We start from the raw sequence: 24,125 nt of genomic DNA, 5'->3' as shown, positions 1-24,125 counted from the left end.
TGCGATACGTTATGTTGCCAGGTCCGCTTATTATAAGCAATAATAGGATTTCGTATTGGATTAGTATTTTCGCACTGATGTGTCGTAGAACTCATACCGACGTTTGAGATTTAACAATTGTATGAAATATGTGCACAGAAATACTCAATTCGCCATTTTCACTCGTTTTTATGTCTAGAAACCTGGCAACATTCCTCTTCAAGGCAGCCTCCCCGGAAACCGAGAGCGCTGCCTGGCTGAAGAATGCGCATTTGAAGCGATGCTGAAGTATTTTGTCGCCGTCGCGTCAGTGTGTCTAGCCGGATTCATCGTCCCGCGCCAGTGGCGCGACACGTGCGGCGATGCGCTGTCCGCGCTGCTCGCCGCGGTCGCGTCCGGCTCACCGGTCCGGGTGTTGAGTGTGGACGAGCTGTCGCGATACGTGGGAGCGACCGACAGTCCCGGGTTGTACCTGGCCGTGCTGGGACAGGTGTTTGACGTGAGTGCGGGCAGAAGGCACTATGGTCCTGGAGGTGGTTACCACTTTTTTGCAGGTATGACTTCTTTGTCTCTTATTAGTTCAATGATATTCACAAAATTAGTGATGTACCCAGAATGCATTGGGTGAAGGGCACAAGCTGATTCAGCCACGGTCCTGGTGAAGACCTGTTGTGTTAATGGGCTTTTTTGGGGGGCACTGTCATTACACGCTGTGAAGCTAAATGCCTTTTATATTAATATTATTGTTTAGAAAACAATATTCTAGATGAAAGTTGAACGATATGGTGTCCTGGCTGTTAAAAGTTAAATACCTTCTATTCCAGACACCTGACTTATCCTTGCGCCACCTGATGTTACAAACACGTAGGACAGGGAGTCAACACAGATTCAAAGTCCCAGAAGTTTTCTTTATTGTTTGTTTGACCAGGCAAAGATGCGTCCCGTGCTTTTGTCACTGGCGACTTCACTGAAGACGGGCTGACTGATGACGTGTCCGATTTAGCTCCCGGCCAGATCGTGGCCCTGTACGACTGGTTGGCTTTTTACCAAAAGGACTACACTCCTGTAGGTATGCGTCTTACGTGCTCGGTTTTGTGGGATAATAAATTGTGTGTTTACGTGGCGCGTGATTGCAGCGCTCTGTGACGTCACCTTTCCTGCAGGCAGGGTGGTGGGCCGGTTCTACGGCCCCAGCGGAGCGCCTGCAGATGCCCTGCGAGAGGTGGAGGTGACACTAAAGGAGGGACAACGACTCAGGGCTCGGGAGCAAGCACAGAGTCGCCACTACCCAGAATGCAACTCTGAGTGGAGTTCCGCGGGGGGACGGGTGTGGTGTTCTACAAAAAGGTACCCACAATGCATTTTCAAAAGGTGTCCTTACAGGTTGGACATTAACGTTTAGCAGCTCTGCGTTGGAGGTCACTCTCATGCCCCAATATTCGGGACTAAAAGAAACCACTTGCTTTTATTGACTGTTGACTGACCCCACGTTTCATTTGTGTTCGTCCCTCTCCAGCGGCAACGTGGTCCGAAGCTGGGCGGGCGTTCCCAGGATGCTCTTCACCCCCGGCTCCAGTTCCCGCTGCGTCTGTGTGAACCTGGAGGACGCCGAGCATTCCGACAGCCCGCGTCTGCAGGAGTACGAGGGCTGCCCTCGCCAGGCGGCATCGTGCCCCCTTGGGACCAGCTGAGCGCCAACCGCCCGACCAACCTGTGGCCAAAATGGATGGATCCACAGAACTGGTGCAACAAGAAGGCTTTCCGTTTTGTTCGGTTTATTGCGCAGCTGATCGTTCCAGGCAGGTGTAAGCATGTTCATGACAATATTGTTTATTAATTCTGGCTTCAGAAACATGATTTCACAAAAGCAATAAAACAGGGTGCTGCAATTAACAGAATTCCACTTCAAAGCTTGTGTTCGACCTGCACGTGAAGTTGTCCTCCCCTCGTGGTACAGGATACTAGAGGAAGCGACAGGCTAGATATCTGAGCGTACAGATATAGATGTACGAGGAATACACTGTGCATAAAATATTAACAGAGGCGAATCTGAAGTTTGTCACATTAACCCCCCCCCAAAAAAAAAAAGCACAAACTGCATCAAGTACAAAACAGTTGTAGTGGTCCAAAAATATTATACATTTGTCTGTACAATTTAAGTATAGCTAGTATAGGCCATCGAATCCACCCCCACACACACACATCCATCCACATGTACACAAACATGCTCGCTTGCTCGCGCACATCCACCATACTCTATTGAATTATGATCGGACATGTAATTTGGATAAAGTGCTCCTGTTAAGGTTTATCACAGGAAAAAAAAAAAATTTAAAACTTGATAAGCCAAGAAAGGGGAAAAAAAAAGCACTTATTGGCCACCGATCGAGTGGAATGTTTCCTTTGGTGGAAAGCAGCGAATGGTGATTTATGGTGACGTATCGGCTACGCATGGAATTAAAGGACACGCGTATGCATAGTAGGCATTCGTCATAGTCATAAGTTCCCAACTGCGTTCTCACAATCATCTTGTAATCATGGTTGCAATCCTAAGATGGTGGAAGTCATGTCATTTGTCGGTCCTTTGTGAGAAAATGGAAAGTACAGGTCCACAAATTTCCATCAACTGTGACTGCACTCGATTAGCACTGTCAGGTTCTGGTTGATTTCACAGAGAAAAAAAAAAAAAAAAAAAAGTAAAAATATCACAACTTGTTTGTGTGGCGTAGATTTCACTACCTTAAATGAGCAAGCTGGAGGAAGCCAGACCCGGGTCCTCCGAGCTCAGGCGGCAACTGATCGTCCCCCCTTGTTAGTGTTTCAGGCCATTAAATGCGGACCGCTGAAGGTCAGTGATTCTGTCCCTTCCCCACGTGCTACAGTGATCCGTTTTTTTAGGCTCATACACTCATATATGGATGCTGTGACAACAACGTTCATTTAAACCCGCTGATGGCCACGTGATGGTTTATTTCTTTGTATTAAAAAAAAAAAAAAAAAAAAAAGGACGTCTATGACACATAGAAAAACTGGAAAAGTACAGACGTTGTGGTCCAGACATGCTTGTGCACGGCCTTCTCTGCTCTCGCCTCGCTAGGACACCCCGCCCAGAGTCAGCACGTCGAAGCAGATGTCGCACACGCGCACAGGCTTGTTCAGGTCGAACTTGATGATGGGGATCTCCTTCACCGAGCACTTGTGGCACAGCAGCCGTCCACAGTGCCGACTGCGGGAGAGGGGAACATGGAAGACGTGAGACACGAGACGTTGCGATATTCCCTGCACTCAGGACACCAGTCACCCAGGGGTGCGTATTGAGTCTTTACCAGTGATGTTTCCGCGTGGTAACTCCAAACTTGGCGGCGCACTCGTAGCAGTTGGACCCATCACACCATGGAGGCTCTTTGGATAACATATCTAGAGAGTGAACAGAATCTGAATCGTCACCAAAAAAAAACAAAAAAAAAACCAGAAAGAAAAAGTCCCGATGCAGACGCGAACAGGCACGGCGATGAGGAGACCTCACCTAGAAGGCGGAAGAGCAGCTGTTTGGTGGCCACCTGGTAGTTGAAGATGTTGGTGCCTTGGTTGTTGTTGACGCCCAGGCGAGCTCCTGCCCTCACGATGGCACGGCACAGGTTGGCATTCCCTTTCATGTACGCTAGCAGGAGAACTAACAGAACAGCGGGACCGGGTTAATGTCCAGGTTGTTCCCGGTTGCCATGGCAACTGCACAGACTGAGCCCATACCGGTGTTCCCTTCACTATCTGGCTTATCCAAGGGATACTCGGGCATGCACTCCAGGAAAAGCTCAAAGATGGCAGCAGCGTTCTCCTTCCCGTAATGCCCCAGGACGTGCATGGGCGTCTGACCCCTGCAGACAAACGAGGAACGTGGCGATCAGTAAGCGAAAGAAGGCCCGCGGACACTGGCGCGCCGTGTTAGGACTGGGAGCAGGACGGCCACGCGCACCTGAGGTTGTAGGCCTCGGCGTCAACGTTGGACTCGGTGAGCAGGACCCGCACGTTGTTGAGGCGCCCGTGCATCACGGCCAAGTGCAGAACTGTGGGGGGGGCAGCGGGGAAACGGTTGGACAAACTCATCCTCGGAACCTGAAAGGGGGCTGCGGTCTACTTTAGTACCTATTGCATTTAATTACTATTATTCAGCTAGCCCTCTGGTTTTTGTTCTCATAAATTTCATTATACGAAATGATCACAATATATATACATATATATATATATATATACACACACACACACACACACACACAGACACACACACACAGACACAGTATATTGCAGAGTAATTTTGTCTGACAATGGAAAAAATAATGTTTTAATGCGGAGCTCCTTTCTGTGAAATCGCTTACCGTTGCTGCCGTTCTCGTCCACGGCAGCGAAATCCACACCGTTCTCCAGCAGCACCGAGCAGATGGTGGCCAGGTCCTGCTGCGCCGCCAGATGTAGGGCGGTCTGCCGGTGTTTGGTCAGCTCGTTCACTTTGGCCCCGGCCAAGAGCTACACGCGAATGCGGGAAAAAAATAAAAATAAAATGTGTGTAAGAAGGAAGGTTTAAGGTGAGGTCACGAGCGGGGAGGACTCGGGTCTGACCAGGTTGCGGACGATGATTTCGGAGCCGGCCTGCACCGCCAGGTGGAGCGGAGTAAGCTTGGCTGCATCCTGGACCCTGGAGTTCACGTTGGCCTGGACGCTGATGAGGAACAGCACGCTCTCAATGTCGGAATTCTGCACCGCCACGTGGAGGAAGTTCCTGCCTTTGTTGTCCACCTGGTCAGAAGGGCCGTTTCAATACAGACCGGCGGGAAGGGAAGGAAACGTCGGCGGTGTTGTTACCGACGCGGCGGCATGCCGACCTGCTCAGCTGCCCCCGCCTCGCGCTTCAGGATGGCCTCGGCAGCCTTGTTGTTCTTGTGCGTCATGGCGCAGGCAAACGGCGTCATGCCCTGACGGTCCCGCAGGTTCAGCCGGATGTCGGGGTGCGAAATGAGGAGCTGGATGATGACTGTGTGTTGGTTGCTAATAGCTACATGGATGGGAGCCCGTCCCTCTGAATCCTGCACAAAAAAAAAAAAAAAAAAAATTAATCTTAAAAACACAGGTCAAGGGGAGAGAGGACTGAAAAATAAACAGAATTAAAATATAATAATGAATGTAAAAAGTGTAAAAAAATATATACATATAAAATCACACACACATACAGTACAGGCCAAAAGTTTGAACACCTTATCATTCAATATGTTTTCTTTATTTTATGACCATTTACGTTGGTAGATTCTCACTGAGCTGGACCCCAACAAGTGCTAAACACCTCTGGGAACTCCTTCAAGACTGTTGGAGAAGCATTTCAGGTGACGACCTCTTGAAGCTCATCGAGAGAATGCCAAGAGTGTGCAAAGCAGTAATCAGAGCAAAGAAACTAGAATATAAAACATGTTTTCACTTATTTCACCATTTTTTGTTAAATACATAACTCCACATAGTATTGATGCCTTCAGTGAGAATCTAAAAATGTAAATGGTCATGAAAATAAAGAAAACACATTGAATGAGAAGGTGTCTTTTCGCCTGTACTATATATTTCCCCCCAACAAAACACTCCATTATTCTGTGACGTACCCAGCTTGTACATTTATTTTAAAACAGCAGAATGGCACGGTGAATCTTTCACACTATTCTGTCCTCTGTATCCAGGAAGGGAATAATTATAAGTTGTTATTAAAATGTTTTATTTCCCTCCCAGTTCCAATCATCTGTGCAAATGAACCTTTACAGTAACGCCCTCCGATGTGTGTCTGACCTGTGCGTTGACGTTGGCCCCAAACTCCAGAAGGCACTGTGCCACCTCCTCCAGGCCCCAGCTGCTGGCCAGGTGCAACGGGGACTGTCCATCCCGCGCCTCCTCGTCACCCTCCCCGTTAGGACCCGGCTTACGGGAGCTGTTCACGTCACACCCACTTAACACAGACACAGAGGGGGAGACTCACTCACCTTCACCGGCAGAAAGAGATGACCTCAATGGCCTCTCACGCTGTACCAAGGCATCTTAAGAAACAACCACGCATTGAACTCTGACCTTCTGATGAGGAAACAGGCAGACACCTCGTTGTTCTCGTCGATGGCCCTGTGGAGGAGTGTCTGCAGACACCCAGCCGGCCCCGGGCTCCAGCAGGTGGCGTCACAGCCATGTCGGACCTACAGCAGTCAGACATGCAGTCAGATCCCAGGCCTGCCACCTGCTCTTCAAGCGATGATGTCATTGTGATACACAGCAGAACGGACCCTCTGCTGGTTACCCATCACCCTTAGTGATGCTCAAGGGTACTTCAGTTCAGGATTTGAACCCGCAACCCCACAGGGTCACTCCCCTAATCATTGCTCTACTGAGAGCTTCTTGACATACTTGCATATGCATGTGGTGCAGCAGCGGCACGGTGGCCCAGAAGAGGGCGCTGCACAGTTCCCGGTGTCTCAAGATAGGCACCGAACATCATAAAGGACGTTTCTCACCCGAGGGGACACATTTTTTGACCTTCTCCCGTCAGAGGGACAGTGCAGAAGCATTCAAACCAGGACCAATAGATTTAAGAACCACTTCTATCCCGCTGCAGTATTTTCAACTAATAATAATTTTTAGGCGGATCTGTGTATGTTTGTGTGTGTATGAACTTTTTTTTTTTTTTTTTTTTTTTTTAAATGCACAGACGCCACTCTATTAGGGCCAGAGCACCGAAGGTGCAAAGCTGTATTGTTTCTGCAAGGAATATAATTATCATTTGCAATTTTCCAGGTGGTTCCTATGCACAACGTAGACAGGGGGGCTCAACGACGCCACCTAACACGTTACCTCCTTCTGGTTTAAATCCAATCTCAAAACCTATCTGTTTTCTCTGGCTTTTTGTTAAAATCCTAGACCCTCATTTCACTTCACTTTGACGCAGTGTCAATTATAAAGTCCAGTTTATCACAGAGTCCCCCTGTTAGACACAGACAGAGTTAAATTCACCCTAGTTAGGTTGTCCTAGTTAGGGTACTGGGCCACTGTAGCACCAATATACCACTATAACCACATATTTCAGTATCGGTCGTACAGTGCAACCGTCTCCCGCTGCTTCTGTTTGTTTTCTCCGAGACACGGAATCAAGTGCCCAGACTACTGGCAGACCCCAGTGATCAGACCAGCAAATAAATCCTGGTTCCTGACAACTGCTAAACAAGGACATACCATGAAACGAACCAGAGGGTCACCACAGCCACCACCACCGTTACAACTACAGCTTCAGGGATCTTCAAATGGACCAGTAACATCATTGTGGACACGTAATCTAGACCATGACACTGGAATACATCCTGGACTTATTATTATTATATCATCCCCAACCCTGCATTGTCACCGGTTCACTCTACCCTGGAAGGGGGTCCCTCTCTGTATCACTCCTTCCCAACGTTTCTTCCTTTCTTTTTTTCTCTCTCCTAGAGTTTTTTTTTTTTTTTTTGTGTGTGTGTGGAGTTTTTCCTTGTGTGCAGAAGGGTCAAGTGTGGGGGGTGTCAACTGTAGGGCCTGTCAAAGCCCATTGAGACGTACTGTATGTGATTTTGGCCTATATAAGAAATAAATGTTGTTGTTGTGGTGCACACACACTTTTACGTATTGCCATCAAAATGAATAAGTGTGTGATCTCAGACCCTTTGTCCAGGTTCATCGTGCTAAATTGCAAAACTTTTTTGGTCACTTGAATGGTCTGGAAATGGCAAGTATTGGGTGGAAAAAAATCATAAATTACACTAAACATTAACTAATCAAGATGAAACTTCAAAGAAATATTCTGTCTCACAACATAATGATATTCATATATGAATTTGGACACCTTGGTATAGAGTCACCAACTGGCAAGAAAAAAAGTACCACTTTGCATTTTCTATTGTCGTGCTCGTACACCATTAATAAGATTAACATAAACTTTAGTCAGTATGTTATGAACATGTTTCTTATGAAATGTGCACAAGGAATTGCACGTTTTTGATTCCTTATGTACATTTGACATTTCAAAATCGGGGTACAAGCTGTGGTTTTGGAGCAGTTTTTTTGCATCCTGTGCAATTTAACCTACTTCCCCAAACTTGTTCACCATGTGTGTCAATACAATCAGAAAAAAAATTACGATTCACATCCATTAGCTGAAATGCATAATTTGTTTTTTACATATATAATTTTTACATTAAATGAGAACACATATAATGTAAAAAAAGTGATTGTCACATGTGATACACAGCAGCACCGCACACGGTGCACACAGTGCACACAGTGAAATTTGTCCTCTGCATTTAACCCATCACCCTGAGTGAGCAGTGGGCAGCCATGACAGGCACCCGGGGAGCAGTGTGTGGGGACGGTGCTTTGCTCAGTGGCACCTCGGCAGATCGGGATTCGAACCTGCAACCTTCTGATTACGGGGCCGCTTCCTTAACCGCTAGGCCACCACTGCCCCAAACTTTCATGCTGAGCTAATTAAAGCAACATTCAATTTACACCAAAATTGCTGAGCATCAAGACAAGTTCAACGTTTCACATGCCAAACATCTTCATTCTTATATCTTTGAGTGTGTTGCCATGTGGTGGCGTTAAATTCATGGCTAAAAGGGGCGGGGCTTAGCTTGCTCTCTGAGTATGCTGGAGAGAAGAAAGTTGGGGTGGGGGGGGATTCTCTCATGGGGTAAAATCATTCTTCACACATCCATAGTTTAACAATAACATGTCTGCAAGACCCGTTAATCACCGCAAGCGGTGATATTTGACCTTGCACCAGATACTGACATTTAATCAATGAACCAAATTTTTTTATTATTTTGTTTACGGGTCAACCCCCTTATTCGTTAGCCACCACTGCCCCTACGGAAAAAAGAAATAAAAAAAGAAGATTAGAGGCACAAGGTCCTTACCAAGGTAGAGGCGATGTCCTCCAGCCCGTTCTCCAGAGCCAGCCACAGAGGGGGGTTCCCTTTCTCATCCATCACCGACATATCAGCCCCACGGGTGCAGATGGCATCCACCACTAGAGGGAGCTGGTTGCTAATAGCCAACTGCAGGGCGGTCTGTCCATCCTGCGTCCTGCACATAGAGAACAAGGGCTCAATTACAACAGACCTTTAATAAAGTGTGGAGAATTTTAAATATTTCAGCGCAAATTTGCTGCCATGGGGTGTTGGGTTCTGGCAGTACGAATATTGCCAAAGGAAGTGACCAATAAGACAAAGTGTTGTGTTGGGAGGTCATTACCTGACGTTGATGTCAGCCTGGTGCTCCAGCAGGAAGAGGGCACTTTTACTGTCCTGTCCCTTGATGGCCATGTGGAGGAGGGTCTGGCCATCTGACATGGTGTCATTAATGGCTGCGCCAGAGCCCAAGAGCTGAGCTGCAATCTTGTGCATGCCTTACGGTGCCAGAGACATTAGCAAAAAATAAGACAAAAACAAAAACAAATCTTCCGGTTCATCCATATCAAAAAAGGTACAACAGGTACCACAGAAGTTGTTTCCTACCAGTCCAGAGCGCCAGGCCCAGCACTGTCTGGTCCAGAGAGTCTTTGAGGCTGAAGTCGGGGATGATCTGCAGGTTGTTGGTGGCGTGAAGCGTGTTCGCTGTAGTGCAGGACGGAGAGTGAGTGAAGGGGGACGGCGTGTCACGGATGCCCGGTTTAACCTGCGTGCGGACGTGCTGTACCTTTCTGCTCGAGGATGACGGACACCACGTCTGGGTGGTTGTGGCCGATGGCCATGTGGAGGGGGGTCTGCAGAGAGACGCCGTGGCTGCGGTCCCCGCTGTCGGGTATGGGACTCTGAGTCTGCAGGTTGGGGTTGGCGCCTTGCTGGAGCAGCTCAGTGGTGAGGCCGGCCAGACCACATCGACAGGCAGTGTGGAGTGGAGTCTCTCCCTATGAAATAAGGGGCGGGGCATAAAAATTGGGTTGTGAGTAATGCTGTTTTAGTCAACTAAATTTATGACGTGATGGAAACGAGATGCAACGCAAATGCTGGTCATGTGATGACGACGACAACGATGATGACATCCTCATGTAATAAAAAACAAAAACAAAAAACAACAAAATAAAAACTAAAACTATGTCTTCATTTTCATGGACGAAATGAGAGAAGATGATATTTCCTCTTGTTTAATCACAATTCTCAGGCTTTTAGTCAACTGAAACTTGACTAGACTAAAGCTAGTATGGACGTGACTAATACTAATATTAACTAAAACAACAGCTGGACGCAAAGACTAGACTAGAACTAAACTGAAGGTAGACAGTCAGAAACAATTATAGTTTTGTGGTCTTGACAGGAGAGGGTAGGTTGTGTGAAAACGGTCACTCATGTGAACAGGCTCTTCCCTTTTTAAACTATATGCATAAAAAGCCCATCAACCCAGTTTGAGAAACGGTTACACACAAACAAAAAGTGCTGCAAGTTTCCTCAGAGCATGGAACAGAACTGTAATTTAATGTGTTTCTGTACGAAACGCATATGCACTTACCCATTTGTTGACATGGTTGACCTTTGCGCCATGGGTTGCCAGGAACAAGGCCGCAGCCTCATTTCCAATGCAAGCTGCCCTCTGCAAGAGACAGTTCCCTAGAGAGAGAAACAGGAAGTAGAAAAAAAAACCCTCCTAGTCATTGCAGAGTGTTCCTGGATTCCTTTTTCAAGACAGCAAAAAAAAGTGAAAGTCTGGAGGACGACGGCTCCTCCGGCTCTCACCAGTAGCAGAATCGGGGGCGTCTGGGTTGCTGCCTCTCTGAATGAGCCGAGCGGCAAGGCTGTTCTCATCGAAAGTTGTGCCGTTGACGACGGGCGTGTCATCGTCAAAGGGGTTAACCGAAAGGTTGGAGGCTACGGTGATGTACTGGAGGGCCAACCAGAGCGCTGTGCTGCCCTCGTGGTCTTTAAGCTCCAAATCCAGCCTAAGAGAGACCAGGGACGCGTTTCAGCTCTACACCACGATAAATATCCAACTCCAACAAAAAAAAACACACACATAAAAGCATGAATTGAAAGTCTAAATGGAAAATATAAAAACACTAAATTCCTATGGTTCCGGTTTTGTGGAAGGCTCGCAGTAACAAGGCCACATTTGCAATAAAAGTGAAACTGGAGTGAACCTTCCGAAACCCTGAAGTAGGCCAGTCTTCTCTAATAAAAGCATAGAAGCCGTTTATGTTCCCACACTACAGGCTTTAAAAAAAAAAAAAAGATTATTATTTGGCTCATACTCACTGCTTGCACTGCAGGAGCTGGGTGAACACTGGCTCGTTTCCCGAAACCACGGCTTCATGTAAAGGAGTTCTGAGGAAATATGAGTGCGTTACAAAGCAGAAATGTTGGGGCATAATATACGTCCGGGGCAGCACCACCCACCTTCCCTTACTGTTCTGCATGTTGGGGTTGGCCCCGGCCTTCAGAAGTGCCTCTGCGATGTGAGCCATCCCCTTCATCACCTCCTCGCTGTGCTTCTTTGGGCTGAACGAGCAGACCAGGTGCAGGGGCGTCTCCACCGCCCCAACGGTGGCGGCGTTGACCTGAGCCGAGTGACGTATCAGAAAAGTGGAGGCAAACTCGTCACCTGTAAAACGAGAGGGTCATACTTTCATACCTTCTACATCTCTCTCTTTATTTTTTTATATATATATATATAGTGGTGGGCCGTTATCGGCGTTAACGTGCTGCGTTAAACGTGAGACTCTTATCGGGTGATAAAAAAAAATATTGTCGTTAATCTATTCACAAAGTTGTGTTGGGAGCTGGGTCTATACTGCGCAAGCAATTGTGCCGGAGTTAAATGGTTACACTAGATTTATAAGTATATTTCTTCTTTCTTGTGTCTTTTATTTTCTTATTTTCTAAAGACTTTTATTTTGTTTTTGAGACCCGGTTCGGGTCTCTTGGACACATGGCGTGAGCTGTGAGAGGTGCGTGGGGTTTGTGTGCAAAAAGTTATTTCTTTCATTTCAATTAATGTACATATTAGGAATATTTTGCATGTGTGTTATTTTGTGAATATTTTTATTATGTTCTTTTAATACTGAATATTGTAGAGAGAGGTGCAGAAAGACGCGATGTGTGACAGAATACACTTTGCACAGAAAATCTCTTGGGTGTCAGCTCATCATTTGTGGTTCAAGAAACTAAATCAAAAAGTTACACAACGCAGAAGAAGAACCGCTACACTATGATGACTTTCACCTTGATATTTTAGCACGGATGTATACCTAGCCGAATTGCACTGTAGGGGGCGAGAACGAGTCTTCAAACTGTAAAATTACCACATCAAAGTGACGTGGTAACATGGATGCAGCTATTTAACTGAATAAACAGTTGGTAAACACAAGTACATCTTATTGAACATAATTTATTTTCATCACCAATTATCATAGTAGAACAGCTTTCTCAAGCAGTTTGTGATGTATTTTGGAAACAGGAGATGAGCCCCTAGTCTAATGCGCCACCATACTCTTATTTATGAAGATGTATTAGTATATGTGAGATTTTTGGTCAGTCGTTCAAGTTTTTCACAATTTTGCATATGGGGGGTGGGGGAGTTACCTCGCTGGATGGCTTTGTGTAAGAGACTCCAGCCACTTTGGTCCACCAAGTCCACGTCGGCCTTGTTGTTGACCAGCGTGGTGGCAATGCTCTCCAGCTTCCGGGATAAGGCCAGGTCCAGCGCCAGGTCTCCGTTGTTATCCAGCTCGTTCAGCTTGCCTGGGAGCTGGCGACAGATTCAACATCATCAGCCACGCCCACCTCACACCGCTCTCATACATAAATTCGCCGGTACGGATAAAACGCTATGCAGAAAAATTATTTACTGGACGCTTGGTCACCTGTGAGTCCATCTCAATGAGATAGAGGAAGACTACGTCTTCTCGCTCCACCTTGATGGCTTTGTGGAGGGGGAACTCAGTCCTGGATTTGATCATCTTGTACAGCAGCTGTGCACTCATGGTTGTGAAGTCTTCTTTCCGCAGGTCATCCTGTGACACACACACACACACACACACACACATTTCACTGAGGGAAATCGATAAAACACTTCACACCGACACCACCAAGTGATACTCGATGCAGTACGGAGCAGAGAACATTAAGGTACATTCCTCAACCGCCACGAAATCCTATTAGCTTCCTGAACACTTTTAATCCCACATCCAGCAGCGGCGCACCATGTGACCCGGACTCGACGTCCAACTCTTTCAATAATAAATAATGAGCCCAGAGCCGTAAATGCCAACGGCTGAAATGTCATGACCGTCTGAAGAACGTGAGATCCGGCTGGTGCATGAACGGCGCCGAGGTTCTGGAGAGGAGCCTCACCCAGTGACTGGCAATGATCTCCCCGCAGTAGTTCATCAGCGTGGCGGCGTCCAGCTCCTCGGCGGTCTGGTAGAACCGTATGCAGTTCCTGACGTTGACCGAGGACATGACTCCCTTCTCGCACCTGGTGCCGGGAACAGACCATTCACAGCATCAACAACCCGGCCGGAGCCCGACCAGACAAGTAGTGGACCACGAAGAAATGGAAGGTGGTGTCCCTGAGGCCTAAAATCTCTCCAGATCTTTCCATGAAGTGTAATGTACTTGCTTTAAATGCACACGCAACAAGAGAAAACGAAAGAACCGCTGTACATGTTCTCCGCACATCTGCAGGACGTGTGAGTAACGAAGCTAAGCGGAATCCAAACTTTTTTACGCCCGACCTCGGTGGTTGGTCATCCAAATCCAGGACTACGTAGAAATGGGGACTGTCTGTACCAGCAGAAAATCGCTGACAGATTAAATGTTCAGACCATGACAAACACTTTCTCCAAAAAAATGTAATCAATTTGGAAATGTACGATTCACTGTCTGGGTTGAGTAAACAGCATATCGGGTCTGGAAGGTGAACTCTACCTCTCACGCAGGAGCTGCAGCTGGAAGCGGTTGGACAGCTTCATGAGGTCGATGAGGAACCCGTCGTCTTCGCTGAGCTCCAGTTCGTCCGTGTAGGCCCAGCGCAGCATCGCCATGGCAACCTCTGGCTTGGCTTCTACCCAGTCGGCGGCATGAGATTTCCGTAGGGGAGGAAGAAAATGTGTTTAAGGCAGCACATCGTCTCTCTGTGGGTGTCGGTATATTTCTTCCATGAAAGGAGTCATGCATGGAGGTAGCAAATAAATAAATCACACCCTTCACAATCTCTTGATTCGGCAACGCCCTGTTACATTTCTTGCTCAATCAAGAAATTTATTTGTGAACGGTGTGATATTTATTTTTCCAAAGATATGCAACATGGACGGTGGGATTTCAAGCCGCTTCCACCTCTTACCCGACAGGTCCAGCTCGGAGGTGGAGGCCAGGCTGGCCGGGCTCCAGGCATCACTGCGAGCTGCCAGCACAAACTTATGGGCGCTGATCCGCTCTCCTCCGACCTTCACCTTCAGGTCACTGTGAACGAGAGCAGACGGATGAATAAGTCACTTGACCTGACAGCATCCTGCTGGTTCCGTCTGAAACCAAGACGAACGGCGCCGTGTTTTCACAGCACTATATGTTGAGATGTCACATTGAAGCCGTGCTTCTCAATTATTTTTCTGTTACGCCCCCCTTAGGAAGAAGTAAAAATTTCACCCCTCCTTCCATACAAACGGTGAGCGTTTAACCACTAAGTGGCATAAAAAAATAAAATGCCGTTGTAGTGGATTGAATGCTGTTGTATTCTTGCAACAAGATGTTTTTTTTTTCCTTTTTTAACAGCGTTACCTTTAAAAAGGGGTCGTGAACCTGGCAATTATTGGTCCTGTTGGCTTGCCGTGGTGGAGGGGAAGCCGGTTTGTTCACTGCACTTCATATATCCTGCAAGTTCTTGTTCGGTGCAAAAAGAACACTAGTCCCTACGCCAAAAAAAAAAAAAAAAGCCCCGGACCCCCACCTGGCATCGATAGGGGGATGTGCTCCACTACTTGAGAAGTCCTGCATTAAAGTGATCGTTTTTGCCATTGCAATACACTGCAGCACAGCACACGGTGACGCCTGAAATGCGTCCTCTCCATTTAACCATCACCCTTGGTCACTTTCATCAAGGGGACCTCGGTGGCACCTTGGCGGTTCGGGATTCGAACCCGCAACCTTCCAATCATGGGTCCACCTCTTCGGAATTTCCGGAAATAGACAAATTAAAACAAGCGTCTGCTTGCCTGAAGAGGACGAACTAACTGCCCATCTAGCTCTTTTTGTTGGTGTGTAATTATTTCTGACATGATGAACTTAATTAAGATTTTAAAGGAGAGGAGCCTGTTGGGTATGATTGACAGCTCTCGCGTGCCCTACTTCCTCATGCTGGGCTCTTAAACCCTGTCCTTTCAATAATTCACAGGCCCAGGCGTAGTGCAGCGTCCATTTCCTCCTGTTCTCCTCTGTTCTTCACACTCCTAATGCACAGGGTATGTCATTGAACATCACAAAGGTGACCACGCCTACTGCCAGCTTGCAGAGCAGTGATATAAACCAAGCCTTCTGATTGATGAACTTGTGAGTTTGACATTCCTTTCATTAAAACACACTGCTCCCCGGGCACCTGTCATGGCTGCCCACTGCTCACCCGGGGTAATGGATTAAATGCAGAGCACAAATTTCACTGTGTGCACCGTGTGCTGTGCTTCTGTGTATCACAAGTGACAATCACTTCACTCTCACTTAGTGAACATGACTTACAAAGCACTGGGAAAAATGAGAGCAGTTGACACTGACAAACTAAAGCTCATATGTTTTATTTAATAATAACAGAATTGCATTAATATCGAGCCATGCTGTCTGGCGTCAGAGGGTGGGTGGCGTCGCCGCGGCAACCGTGGCTCACCTGTACTGGTCCTGCTTGAAGAGGTCGGCGACGATGGCCAGCAGGCGGCTGATGAAGGAGTCGCCCGCCGTGGAGGCGTGGGCGGCCAGCGCGGCGCAGCGGCGCTCCGACTCCACCAGCCGCTGCTGGAGCTTGACGTACTCCTGCCTCAGCAGGGCCAGGTGCTTCTGCAGCTTCTGCACCTCCTCTGAGAGGGGGAAAGAAAGGAGGTTGGTCCCTGCAGCGAGGATCAGGACAGGAGTGTCCCTCACCTCCATGACGCCACTGGGAAAATCGCGGAACAGCCAGAAGTGATCGGTGCAGGGTTCGAGATGCTATATGAAAAGCAGGGGAGTGGAATTCTTCATCAGAATACCAGAATATAACCCAGGAAGGAGGGTGGGTGAGAGCTGTCAATCACGCCAACAGGCTCCTCCCCTTTTTTAAAACTTTGTCTAAAGTTTATCTTCCAAAATAATAAGGACTGAAACGATTATTCGAATAACTCAAATGATTCGATTACAAAAAATGCCTCGAGGCTTCGTTTAATTCGTCACAAAGTCCATCTATTATCGTATCGCTCCCGCGGAGCTACGCAGCACCGGAATCATTGTTCTACATGGACTGTTTTAACTGAAGCGCATTTTTAAGGAAGCGCAAGAGTTAAGGAGGCACGATTTATTTTGAGTTCTATGGCAATGGCGGAAAATTAAGATACTGGTGTGCGTAAAAGACATAAAATGTCTAAAGTGTGGGACCATTTTTCACTGCGTGTATACACTGTAAAACGGCCTGGTTTACCATATTAGTACATCGTCAAAACTACAGCACCTTAACCAAGCAAATCCTCACGTAAACCGCACTTCTCCAAGCGACTCGGAGCTTCTACAAGGTATCGTATTTTTATGATTGCTAAGTAGCATTAGCGCTTCTTATAACGCACATTATTTGTAATTATTTGTGTTATGAGTCGATAGTAACGAGGGATGATAAGTAGCAAGAGACACACACACCCACACACACACACACACACACACACACACAGACTGATAGGTTACATCTCAAAACACGCCTTCCCCATACATAAGGTAGTAATAATAAATGCAACAGATGGACAAATCTACATTCATTAGCATATAGAATTTCTTTTGGGCCAGTTTATAGAATTTGTTGTACATCACAGCGGCGCAGGCTTGCACATGTATTGCACACACATGCACTAAGACAAATTCTCTCTCTCTCTCTATTTTGCACATAACATTGCAAAAAGACAAACATTCTACCTACCTACCTCATCTGGATACAACTGGAAACTGAACTTATTGTTTAAGTTGGATTTATTAGTAATACTTGAATAGTTTATTTATATTTTCTTTTTACTATTTTGTAACTTTATACTTTTTATTTTTTCGTTATTCTCAGATTGGCTATAGCAGGGGGTAAACCCCTTTTTTCCTTTTTTATCAAAATAAAACTAAGGACAAATAGGCTAACCTATGTTTGTGAATTTCATAGTTTTTTCATGTAAATCATGAATGTTTCACAGAAAGATTGATTAAATGGGCTTAAATTCTGGAGTCAGTAACAAAGGTTTTAAGCTTTGATCTAAAAAAAAAGTTTTCAGTTTGAATAAAAACTTTTTTTGTGAGGAATAATTGCCAATTGCTTGCTCATTTTAAGAGGATTGTCATGTTGCATAACACATTATTGATAGTTGTTTAAAAACGCAAAATAATTATTTATCTGATTACTCGATGAAAAAAATAAATAAATAAAAAAATCGACAGAATACTCTATTCCAAAAATATTCGATAGTTGCAGCCCAAAAAATAGTTATACAGCATCATAAAGGGCGGGGCGGCCAGTTAGTTCCTCCTCTCCAGCATAACCTGTTACTTCTTGCTTATGGAAGGCAGACTTGATGTGTCTCTGCAAAATCTGGGCTCAGGGTGCGAGTGTGCGGATATAAAAGAATTCTCCGGGCATGATTCATGTAAAGAAACTGCAGCCTCAGCAGACCAACGTCTGCGCCGCACCACTCACAGCTTCCTTCCCGTTTCCGTGGGCCTATCCCAACGCGAAGCGCTGAGGCAGCAGCTCGCCTCGGCCTGCCCTTACTGTGGTGGCTGAGTAAGCCTGAGGTCCAAGTGGCAGAAGGAAGTCTTTCCCACCTGCCTGACTCGCACTCAACAGGGTAAAGAATATATATTGATAAAAAGGAAAGAAAGAAACTGCAAGAACGTCCTGACCGCCAGCGCACCGCTGTTCACACCAACAGGCCGCCACAGGTCATGAATGATTGATCCTCAGTCACAAGACTTTCGGGAGGGTGCTGTAAAGCTTCTTCCCAGCCAATGACGGAAGGATAAGTGGCGTATGACTGTGGTCTGCCAACAAGAGGCAGAATAAAACCCCACTAATAATAATTAAAATGCATGCCTTTGCTACACAGTGGGGGGGAAAAAACAAGAGCCAGAACAATACCCCACTAATAATACTTAAAATGCATGCCTTTTGCCATAAAGTGGGGGATAAAAAACAAGAGCCAGAATAAACCCCCAATAATAATACTTAAAATTCATGCCTTTTGATACAAAGTGGGGGGAAAACAAGAGCCAGAATAAACCCCCAATAATAATACTTAAAATGCATGCCTTTGATACACAGTGGGGGTGCTGGTGGCTGATTTCGACAATTAATACGTTTCCTGCGCGTCTGCTTGGCAACAAATAAACCGGCCAGAGTTCACATCATGCAACCAGGGACCATAACAATCATTAAATCCCAGAAAGGGGGTACGGGGGGACGCGCGTTTCGGAGCTGAAAGGTTTTATTCGGCGACCCGCCGGCTGGTTACAGGTGCCTTCAGAGGCTGGGGGCCGCCGGCGACGAGAACACGATCAAGCTGGCGTCTGAATCGGATGAAAAAGATCGATCTGCAGCCCGGTGTCATGCGGACAGCGACATTATTTCAGCATTTCGGCACCTTGGGAGACAGATGCAGCAGACACAGGTAAAAAAAAGCTCACTGCATACGAGCGGACAGAGGTGGTATTCATCACGTTAACAGCGACAAGCGTACGTATCATTTTATTTTATTTTATCTATTTATTTTTCTGGCAGCCGTAAAACTAACGGGCTCCGGTACCACCGCCCAGCCCACCAGCGGAGTGCCAGGCTCAACTCTCCCGACGCGCGAAACGTCGACACGACGGCAAGAAGCGCCGCGGCGAGGCGAGAAACGGCCGACATTGGCGCCGCCCGACCCCTCGCTGAGACGAAGCGACAAATTAGCACTTATCTGGGGCATAAAGGGCGTGAAAACGTGAAGGAAATCAGCTCCATACCATCCGCCATGTTGGATCCGTGGCTGTCCGACACCTCTCGCGAGAGGAGGGGAGATTTGGGCGGAGCCAAGCGAGAATGGCGACTGGGCGGGTCTTTAAAAGAAAATAAATAGAGCAGCACAGGAAGTGGGTGATTCTCGTGTTTTGCATTTTTGCTTTTGACTAATGGAAAAAGAAACCTACATTATTTAGTAATAATAATATTTACTGTATTGTTTAGTTGCCATACACACCCAGATGGTAAATGTCAGGCTGGTTTCTGGATTAAACTGTGGTTTGGAAATTGCAATTTATAACCCAGTCAGTAGGCCAGTGTGATTAGTGCAAATACCTGAACAAACTCACATGAAAAAATAAATTAAGTTTGCATTTGCCGTTCCTGTTTGAACGAAGAGATGATCGTTGTTTTTGTATGACAAGTAACACCGATTTAGAGTAATTCCGATATAGTTCCTATAACTAACATTATATAAATACATTTGCATTATTGTATATACACATTGCAAAATCTAAGTAGTACTGAGAGACCATGAGATTCTGCCTGCGGCTGGCATACAACTTCTCTGCGTGGAAAAAAAAAAAATTAGTTGATTAAGGAAAGCGATCGATGTCACATATGTATCTTACACCAATGCTTTTAGCTTAGCAGCTGGAAAACCATTCTGAATTTCATTTCAGTTCGCTTTTCTCCAACATTTTAATTGTGCATGGGGGAGGGAAAAAAAAAAAAAAAAAACCATACACAAACATAAAAAAAAAAAAAGTATATTTTAGAAGAACTCACTACAGAAGGTGACAATTTCCATAACATGAAAAATATACATCAGTATTTTTCTTTGTACATTAGGCAAGAGACTGCAGTAGTCCATCAGGACTGGAATAAAATGAGCAGAGAACAAAAAACAAGAGGGCAAGTGGAGGAGAAATAAAAACACAGACATACACACACTCTCACCCGAAGTCTCTCACACACACACACACACACACACACACACACACACACACACACACACAAGCATCTTTCAAACCAAACTCAACAAACTGCCTGCAAGATAAGCTACAATCGGAGCATGCTGAACAAATCCTACCAAAGACAATCAGACGAGGAAAAAAAAAAAAAAAAAAAAAAAAAAAGCAACGAACAGTTATCAGATAACAGGGACATTTAAAATGAAGATTTCTACCCTCAAGTTTCACCAGATTATTGGTATTGGGGAACTGAGTTTACTACTATATATAAAGGTGGTGAATTATTGCTGCAAACAAGCAATAATATAAAAAAAAAAATGCATAATGCTGGCACAAAAGGCTATCATTTAAAAAAAAAACAAAAAACAAACAAAAAACACACACACACTTCACACATACACCCATGAGCAAGTGAACAGCAATTGTCATACACACCCCCAACAGCGCAGTTCTCATCCTTTAGCTTCAGTTCAATGCAGGTGTGTAACAGCTGAGCAACTCAACAAGAGGCACTTTTGAAAAGAAAGACTAGACTGAAATTAAAAAGTTCTACTTCAAACATGCATGAATTACAGTGGATGGGAGGAAAAAGGGAAAAAAATGGTCACCCCTTAAAGATGCACACAGTCCAAACTGGCACACAAATGCCACCCAGCGCAGCATCGCTGCATTAACAACCTCCAAGCTTAAAACCAAAAAAAGATAAGGATAATGGCTCCAGAAGACTTCTTGTTCCAGGAGCTTCACAGCAAACGTCGCCCAAAAGCCCAACAAATCATCTGATCTGCTCTCGCCACGTGTGACTGTCCAGCCGCGGGGACATCCGAAGAAAACCTCAGTTCAAAAGAGCTGGCCGTCTGTGCACGCAGGGCTACGTAATAAAACTAAAATATTAAAATTAGGGGTGGTTTGGAGAAGAGGAGAGGCAAATGGACTACAGATTTAAAAAATGTACAGGATTCAGACTACAGAAGCGCTATTTATTTGGTACTAAGTGTGGATGAATGGAAAGGAACATTTTATATATTATCCAGTTTTATGTCTGTGCTATGTACAGGTCTTTACAATTTCTTCCTGAAGGTTGTATCAGTTCATACACGTTATTACAAAAAAAAAAAAAAAAAAATGCGTTATCATCTTTTAATGTACTTTGTTTCTCCCCCCATTGGCACTTGCTTGGCGTGGTGGTCAGCATCTGTAAAAGCCTGATGCTCTATTGCAGCTCCTTTCACCAGCCTGTTTCTGCCAACGTTCAAACGGGACAAGTCCGGCTGGGTGGTAGAGTGCAGTAAAAACAGTGCCATGTTGTTTCTCAACTGGAGACCTGCGGGAAACATCACACACAACAGGAACGTCAACAGGCATTCTGGATCATTCTGCAACTCGAGGCCTGTTCTGACAGGTCAGCCCGCTGAACAAAAGCGGCAGCCTTCTAAACGCTCTTTTTCATAAAATCGGAAAAAACAGCAGCCACTTCGGCGGCTCGGTGCAGTTCGCAAATCACGTGAACCGCTTGTAAAGCACCGAGGTGAAAGTCCACCCCGTCTTACCCTGAAAAGTATGAAGCTACGAGTTGCTGGATCACCATCAGTCAAAGGCAGTCTCTTGGCTCTTTCTTACACAGCGGGCAACTTTCCTCTTGAATTCCCCATGTCTGTCTTCCCGCCACTCTTTCTGCAACATTCAGGAAATCAATCAATAAAATACACACATTCCTCTCTCCCCAAGCAACTAAATGAGGATTAGGCTCAATACAGAAATAAATAGTTTCTCTGATAAATAAGTAAATAAATAAATCACAAAAAACGGTGAAACTGATTTGCTATTAAAAATATTTGGGGGCTACATCCTTGCGAGATCAGATTTGAAAACAGCATTCAAAGCAATTATTGTCATTTCTCCGTACAATTATCAATTTCTTCAAATGCGGCAGACAGTTGACTCTTAACCTGACCACTATCCCGGTCAGGTCGCAAATTGTTCATTACTGTCATTTTAAAACATATCAAAACACATAAAGCGGCACATAAAAGGGCTACCTGATCAGACATTCATGCATCATGATGAAACAACAAGGAGACGAGGACTTACTGCAGCGTCCACATTGGCAGGGGAGTCTCCGTTAGGGTCAGCCAGCATGGAGATGACGCTGATCATGATGGTTTCCACGGTGTGGATGGGAAGCCAGCGTTCCTCTGGTTTCTCATAGCCATACTTGTCCTCCCCGGGTTCGTGCAAAATAGAAATACAAACGTCGCCATTCTTATCAACTGGAAGCGGTGATGTGGAGACCAAAGAGGTAGAGAGGGTGAGTGAGCTTTCGACATAAAAATATCACAATTAATTACAAGCCATTACAGCCATAAGCTAATGAGAAAACTTCACATTGTACAGGCCTGTTAAGACTCTTACCATTTGGGTGCCATATTTCCGTAATGAACTTCATTTTGGGAGGTCTGAGAGGATAGTCTTTGGGAAACGTGAGATGGGCTTTAAACACACCCCCTTCGCTGCGAAGGACAACCAACACGTCAAGTTGCGCTCATTTCTCAACGCGGCGACGCCCGCATGCACTTCGTGTACTTACTACAGCGTATCAGGCGGTCCAATTATTAGGACTTCCCATCTGTAGAGATCATTGTCGTCTATTAGGCCGGCCGAGAATCCTTCCACCGGGTTCTTATTGAGTTCTGACAGGGGAAAAGAAACATGGAACCGATCAGCATTGAATGCAGTGGTTATTAGGAAGAAACCCTTATTATTTAGGGACGCACAACAATCTCTTTACACACACACACACACACACACACACAGCAGAACCCGCGTTACAGAGTTAGGCGCTTCGGCCCACTTCCCAGCTGTCAAAGGCCTGCAGGTCACGGCTGCCGTGACCCCTGGCGTTCCCTGCGGTGGGCCAGTTCCACGGCAGCTCACAGGAGACAAACAAGACGTCGGCACACAATGGAGCCGGAGGGATATTAAAAGGACGCCGGTGAACAAGGGAACAAAGGAGAGTTTATACGCAGTTTCAGTAGTAGCAGCAGCAAAAGAAAAAAAAAAAAACCCAACAGAACACCTAAAGGAAACGCGAGTCCCATAAAGGGAGCCCCGTCCTGGGTGTCCGTGTCCGACCTGGGCAGCAGACGGCTCTGGGTGCCCCGGTCTGCCGGCTACACGGACGTTTCCCCTGCCGGCGATCAGCCGCTAAATCGCCGAAACAACCGCGGCTGCCACGTCCGGGGTGAAAGGGGCACTGCCAGCCCCGATTAGCTTCGAGCCGGGACGGGGGGCAGGGGCAGGGCCCCGCGGCCCAGCGAACACACACGCGAAGCGCCGCGACAACTTGCCCGACGCCGTCCCTCGGCGCGACAGTCCCCTCGCCGGCACCCCCCCCCCGGACGACACGCCGACGCGACGTTCCGCCCACAGGGGCAAAAACAAAGAAGCGTGCGGAAAGTGGGCCACGGACGACCAGCCGCGACTAGCGCGCTAGGCTAGGCTAGGCTAGCGCTCGGCGGAGCGGGCCGGGGAGCTTACCTGCCAGCTGTCTCCTGAGCAGCAGCGCGGACTGGGGCTCCGTCATGGTGCCGTGTGTTGCCGACCGACTGCGCGTGTGCTCCAGCGACACCGACGACGTCCCCTGCGCTGCCCGCTCTAGTCCGCTCTGCGCGACATTCTGCGCCGCTCTGCGCAGGCGCGCTAAATTCGCCGCCACCGCGCAGGCGCCGTCCGAACGCGAGCCGCGTCGCTCCGGAGATGCCCGAGCCGGCCGACGGGCGGACACGTGGACAGACGTCCGGACGCGTCGCTGTGAAATGCGCGGCAGTGACATTGTCTCTCCGCGGCCTGAACGGGCCCATTGTGCTCCCTGTCACCGCACGCCGGTAGTCTCCAAGGAGCACAAACAAGACACTGTCCGGGCCTGATTCGGTTTGGAAGTTA

General features: G+C 46.8%; 3 protein-coding genes and 1 long non-coding RNA gene across 5 annotated transcripts; 2 read left to right on the top strand and 2 right to left on the bottom strand.

Moving 5' to 3' along the window:
- Window positions 1-132: 132 nt before the first annotated feature.
- Window positions 133-2,067, top strand: cyb5d2 (cytochrome b5 domain containing 2). The gene is made up of 4 exons (XM_028983487.1): window positions 133-533; window positions 908-1,048; window positions 1,143-1,326; window positions 1,496-2,067. Exons 1-4 carry the CDS (start codon window positions 260-262, stop codon window positions 1,668-1,670), a joined length of 774 nt encoding a protein of 257 aa, XP_028839320.1. The 5' UTR covers window positions 133-259; the 3' UTR covers window positions 1,671-2,067.
- On the bottom strand, window positions 1,786-19,240 carry ankfy1 (ankyrin repeat and FYVE domain containing 1). The gene is made up of 25 exons (XM_028983486.1): window positions 19,215-19,240; window positions 15,889-16,075; window positions 14,359-14,477; window positions 13,944-14,079; window positions 13,368-13,491; window positions 12,878-13,027; window positions 12,597-12,762; window positions 11,412-11,616; window positions 11,271-11,339; window positions 10,755-10,957; window positions 10,531-10,628; window positions 9,721-9,931; window positions 9,540-9,638; window positions 9,277-9,430; window positions 8,940-9,108; window positions 6,076-6,194; window positions 5,800-5,956; window positions 4,857-5,057; window positions 4,594-4,770; window positions 4,353-4,500; window positions 3,953-4,043; window positions 3,730-3,854; window positions 3,506-3,652; window positions 3,306-3,396; window positions 1,786-3,205 (listed from the first exon to the last, which is right to left on the bottom strand). The coding sequence occupies exons 1-25, from the start codon at window positions 19,222-19,224 to the stop codon at window positions 3,073-3,075; spliced, it is 3,489 nt and encodes a 1,162-aa protein (XP_028839319.1). The 5' UTR covers window positions 19,225-19,240; the 3' UTR covers window positions 1,786-3,072.
- LOC114792404 (uncharacterized) lies at window positions 18,539-19,340 on the top strand. The gene is made up of 2 exons (XR_003750120.1): window positions 18,539-18,880; window positions 18,991-19,340. It is a non-coding gene; the product is annotated as an uncharacterized LOC114792404 (long non-coding RNA).
- A 1,809-nt stretch (window positions 19,341-21,149) lies between these two features.
- Window positions 21,150-23,882, bottom strand: ube2g1a (ubiquitin-conjugating enzyme E2G 1a (UBC7 homolog, yeast)). 2 transcript variants are annotated; one of them, XM_028983475.1, is made up of 6 exons: window positions 23,721-23,882; window positions 22,771-22,873; window positions 22,596-22,693; window positions 22,275-22,453; window positions 21,734-21,857; window positions 21,150-21,507 (listed from the first exon to the last, which is right to left on the bottom strand). In XM_028983475.1, exons 1-5 carry the CDS (start codon window positions 23,764-23,766, stop codon window positions 21,771-21,773), a joined length of 513 nt encoding a protein of 170 aa, XP_028839308.1. In that variant the 5' UTR covers window positions 23,767-23,882; the 3' UTR covers window positions 21,150-21,507; window positions 21,734-21,770. The 2 variants fall into 2 exon arrangements, 1 of the variants encoding a protein (XP_028839308.1); XR_003750119.1 differs by lacking the exon at window positions 21,150-21,507 and having other exon boundaries at window positions 21,735-21,857; window positions 22,275-22,500.
- Window positions 23,883-24,125: the final 243 nt, after the last annotated feature.

Source organism: Denticeps clupeoides, chromosome 6, assembly GCF_900700375.1.
Source record: "Denticeps clupeoides chromosome 6, fDenClu1.1, whole genome shotgun sequence".
NCBI lineage: Eukaryota > Metazoa > Chordata > Actinopteri > Clupeiformes > Denticipitidae > Denticeps > Denticeps clupeoides.
This window is presented reverse-complemented; position numbering and strand designations above follow the sequence as displayed.